Source organism: Argentina silus, assembly GCF_951799395.1.
Source record: "Argentina silus genome assembly, chromosome: 11".
NCBI lineage: Eukaryota > Metazoa > Chordata > Actinopteri > Argentiniformes > Argentinidae > Argentina > Argentina silus.
This window is the reverse complement of record NC_139665.1, coordinates 3,655,456-3,660,455: the sequence shown is the minus strand read 5'-3', so window position 1 is coordinate 3,660,455 and position 5,000 is coordinate 3,655,456. Positions and strand designations below refer to the sequence as shown.

Here is a 5,000-nt window from a genome sequence, read left to right as displayed (position 1 = left end):
TGGTACAATGTGTTTTAGTCTCCTCTGTATAATTTGCTTTCAGTATCAGTATGTTGCTGACATTTCATCTGAAGTCAGTATAAGCAAACAGTAATGTAGGTATGTCTCTGTTTTACTATTAATGTATCAAGCTGTACTACACTCCTGACATAAGTTGTATTCACCACCATTTTTAACATTTTTTTGACAATGAACAATATTCTCAGTGCACTGTGATCTCTGTAACAAACACCTCTTTAGCTCTACCTGTGTAGTAAAGCTGTATTTACTCTAATAACTAGTCATTTGGTAATTGCATTGTATGAATTTGAGCGGTTTGAGTTATTACTTATTCAAGGTTAAGGTTTAACACAACAAGAATGTCAAAATAGATTTTGATATTCAGTTTCATTCATCAACCATCATGCTCCTCATTCCCCCTCATTACGGTCCTGCACGCTCTGCTGTTGTCCTGACTACCATGGACCTGCACTGCTGTCATACCGCTGGCTCCTGGTGCTAAAGAGACTATGCCATGTGCTGTGCATTGTGCTTAATGGAGAGATGTCCGTGTGCAGAGGGCTGTGTATTTATGTGCTGGTTATAGCTGGTGGACACTGCAAGAGAAGCTAAGCTAAGCTAATGTCATTCAGAACAGACCACTGCAGATTTCCTTACAGCCCTGCCACTGGACCCAGAGAAACCAGCGGATGAGCAGCTCCTACCCGGTGAACATGCCATGGCAGAGGAACACCCAGAGGGGGCACCCTCAAAGCAGAGCCCCGTGCCCCCCACCACAGAGAGAGAGACACCTGAAGGAGCAGAGCAAGCCCAAATGGAGTCCTCTGCTTCTCCAAATAAGAGAGGCCTCGCAGAGCCTGCCCCCACACAGCCGGAGAAGCCAGCTCAGCAGCCAGTGGAACAAGAGAAGGGGCGAGAGGCAGGAAAAGCCCCTAGCGTGGCTCCTGAGATGAAATACACACTGGAGCCCAGAACCACAGCGGAGAAACAACCCTCAGTTGAAGAGCTTGACTCACGTCCTCTCACAGCTGTATTTCAGGGTCACAAATATGACATAGAGGAGGAGATGGAAAGGGATGTTACACCCAGCCAGTCAGAAAACCCTGAGAGTGATACTGAGGAAAAGGTGATCAAATCAGAGAAAATGGATAGAGGGATGAGTAAGGACAGTGAAGACAGGGGCAGGGGGGCTGGAGTGTGTGCAGGAGAGAGAGAATCAACAGTTGGAGCTGTGTCATCAGAGACTGAGGAGAAGAAAGACTCAACACCTAAAAAAAAGACAACTGAAGGAAAGGAACTGAGGCATGAAACACCCATAGCTGGTTCTGGTGGTCTAACAGACACACAGACTTCAAAGGATGTATTGGACGTTAGTTCAAAAGATGAAATTGGAACCTATTCAAAGGATGAGTCAGGAATGACAGCCTATTTTGAGACGTCTAAACAAAGCGATTCTGAAGGGCCAGAAGGGTACTATGAACTCAGCGCTGTCAAAGATAAGAAGCCCTCAGAGGAGGAATTGGAAGCTGATTCAAACAGTGAAATAAGCCTTGCATCAGAACAGACAGCACACAATATGAAGGTGGCAAGTGACAGTGCCATGGACCAGCTCAAGGATCTCCCTAGGAAGGACACATGTAGGTCGTTACCTGGCAAAATGTCATTGGAGCAGAGAAGTCTCTCTCTGAACATTACCATTGGGTCTATGGGCCAGGCAGGGAAGGAAGGCAAGTCAAAGCTCTCATCTCTTCCAGATACAGATTCTGTACCCTTAACTAGTGGAAACATTGATGAATCCTCCACCTACCCTTCAATAAGCACCACACCAGTGGAGAGTCAGTCACCATTTCTTCCTTTGACTCCAGAGATAGCTCTCCCAACCATTACAGCACAACCTGAGGATGACACCTCCAAGAACTCAGGCCCAGAGTCACCATTAACCATGAAGCACCACCTTGGAAATGACCTATCAAATGCCCCTGAGCTGCCTGAGATGCTGGACCTGGCTGGTGTCAGGCCAAAACCAGCCCTGGAGAGAAGGGAGTTGGAGCAAATGAGGAGGAGGTCCGTCCCAGCTGACATGTCTGCTCTGGTGGGCAGCTCTCTGGCCAAACTGGCCCTGGGGAACCAGACTCCCAGGGTGGAGGGAGGAGAGGGCCAGCAGGAGGAGCTTGGCTACTGTGTGTTTAGTGAGTATTTTGGCCCAATGCCATCTCCCGCCGACTTGCACAGCCCCATGGACTCACCACACCAGCTGTTCCCCTGCACTGAGGGTGGCAGTGATGAGGAGCAGGAAGACCTTGGAGAAAAGGGAGACAAAAAAGTGGAAATGCAAAAATCTGATGAGAGAGAAGACATGAAAAGCGCAGAACCGTCTCAGTCATCCAAACAGAAGGTAGAGAAAGAAATGGAAAGAAAAGATGTAGTTGTAGGGCCAATAAAGTCTAGTTTGATGCTTGAGAGAGCTGTTCCGAGTGGTGTAAAACCGGACCGGCTAAGGATCCCAGTGGCTCCATCCAAAGACCGCCTGACAGAGTTCCTGCTGGAGAGCGGTCTGCCTGGGGATATCAAAAGCCAAGCCATTCCTGAGGTGGAGCTGGAGCAGGACCTCTCCAGAGAGGCTTCTCCCATTCCACCTGACATGTCGTTCACCTTCTCCACTGAGACTGTAGGTAAGGATGCCCCGACCCATGTGACCACTGAGTCCCCTGCAACCCTGTCAGAGTTAGCCACTGTGAAGGTAGGCAACGCTGATCCTACGCTGGAGGTAAAGCCAGAGGTGGTGTCAGGACCCGAGAAAATGGATTGTACGAAGCCAGAGATGGAGGGAGTGGAACGGACATCGGACATGGAGCATCAGAAGGTCATTGTAGATGTGGATGCTGAGGTTCAGGGAATAGAGGAAAAGACAGAGGGACCCATTAAAACACCTCCGGATTTATCAGAAGGGCGTGTAAAAGAGGAGGATAAAAAGTGTGAAAGTGACCCAGACACACCAATAGTAACTGAGGAGGCTGTCGTTCAAAAGGAGGAGCCTATAGCTATTGTTGCTAAACCATCACCAACACCATCCAATCAGAGCACTGCAGATGAGGAGGATGTCACAGGCTACGAGGAGCACAGGTCAGATAAAAATGTCCCAGCATTCTCTGTATTACCACATATATCTGCCCCGGTCATCATTATTCCCCAGGCAGAGGTTGAAGAAGAAGAGGAGGGTGAGGAGGACATAGAAATAGCTGAGGAGCCGCAGGAGGTCTTAGAGGAAGTTGAGGAGAAAGAGGAGGAAAACCGCATAAAAGAGGAGAAGAAGGAGGATACAGAGGAGGTAAGGGTGGTGGAGGGGGCTGAAGTGGCTGACGAGGAGCCTAAGGCCCTCATAGAGGATGATTCATGTCCTACTGCACAAACCACTGATGAAGGGCATGATGCTGGCCACCGATCTCACCTCTCTGACTATGACCAGCCACAACAAACCCCAGGGGGAGAGGAGGAAGAGGAGGGTAAGGAGGAACAGCTGGCTAAGGAGGAAGAGGTGGATAAGGAGGCAGACAACGATAAGGAGGAAGAGGAGGGTGAAGAGAAAGAAGAGGATAAGGAGGAAGAGGAAGTTAAAGAGGAAGAGGAGGAAAAAGAGGGGGATGTATCCATTGATATTGGAGAGGAGATTGAGTTGGAGGCTTCATGTCTGAAGGAGACGGCAGACACTCTCCAGAGCCAGAGTCAAACCAACGAGATGGCAAATGATGAGACCACCATGGACGACTCCATCTTAGACACAGATAGTGGCTGGGTGGACTCTCAAGGTACTCCAAGATTTGCATGCAAACACTGCCAGAAATGTTTACTGTTAGTGTACGTTCACATAATTCAGTGTTGTTTGCTAAAAGTGTATTTTTACATTGAGAACAACTCCAACAAATATTTGTTGTATTGTAATTGTATTGTAATTTGTATGACATTTGTAGATTTACAAGGCACGAGCAAATACAACAATACAACGTTTGTTGTTGAAAAGAAAATACATGTCTTAACCTGACATAGAGTGTGTAGATGGGCTAGGTCTGTGGGGATGTAGTCCTGTGTCACTCCCTGTGTGCTGCAGATGAGGACAGAAGCATAATGACAGAGCAGATCGAAGCTCTGCCTAAAACACAGAGTCCCATACGGATGCCCCCTGTGGAGAGGCCCACTAAACAGGCCTCTGACCGCGGAAGGGGCCGCATCTCTACTCCTGAGCGCAAAACCACCCGCAAAGAGCCCAGTCTCCACCACAGAGAGGAGATGAAGAAGAAAAAAGGTTCCCCATCACTGATTGTCCTTCTGTTCAATGAGATAATAGTTTGAGTTTCTAAATTGTTTTGTTTGTAAATCATCTATGTAAATCATCTATGTAAATCTTCAAGTGCATGTGATAACTCGCTTAGCTTGTAAATGACGGCGTTGACAATGGTATCACCATGTAAAGGTTTTAGGCACTCATAAAACAAGTTTATTTGTTTGTATTTGAATGATGTTGGTATTTCTTACTTACACTGTGAGAGGAGATGGGGGTCATGTGTCCCTTCCACCCATGCTGTTGTTAACTCTGTCTCTCCTCTCTGCTAGTGGGGATAAAGAGGGCTGACCACTGTAAGGTGTCAGTCCTCCAGAACCGCTCCCCCTCGCGGAGGAGCGTAGTCAAAGCTGCAGTCAGACAGCCTAGACCTGCCCTGCATCACGGTTCTGCTAGACGCAGGCCCACAGGTGACCCCTCTCACTGGGAACCAGGTGCAATGTAGCTGGCAAACATCCTGTGCTACTCAGACCCATCGTCAATGACTCCTACGCTGTTGACTGGTTTTCATTTATCCCATTTTACAGTGTACACTTTGAATTGCTCCTGTTTTGTTTGTATGTGTTTGTTATTTTTATTTGACACATTTTACATTTTTCATTTGAGCTCCATGTTTTGGGTGGATTAGGTGTAGTTTTGCTCCAGAGAGGACCATGTGCCTATA

General features: G+C 47.7%; 1 protein-coding gene across 1 annotated transcript in view; it reads left to right on the top strand.

Moving 5' to 3' along the window:
- Positions 1 to 5,000, top strand: part of LOC310812079 (microtubule-associated protein 2-like) — a gene marked incomplete at both ends in the record, with an annotated part of 16,877 nt that overhangs the window by 4,437 nt on the left and 7,440 nt on the right. Inside the window, 5 exons of the mRNA XM_083680499.1 lie at positions 660 to 3,218; positions 3,483 to 3,575; positions 3,663 to 3,806; positions 4,106 to 4,300; positions 4,609 to 4,746. Coding sequence (XP_083536625.1) covers positions 660 to 3,218; positions 3,483 to 3,575; positions 3,663 to 3,806; positions 4,106 to 4,300; positions 4,609 to 4,746 — 3,129 coding nt within the window. The remainder of the gene's footprint in view (positions 1 to 659; positions 3,219 to 3,482; positions 3,576 to 3,662; positions 3,807 to 4,105; positions 4,301 to 4,608; positions 4,747 to 5,000) is intronic.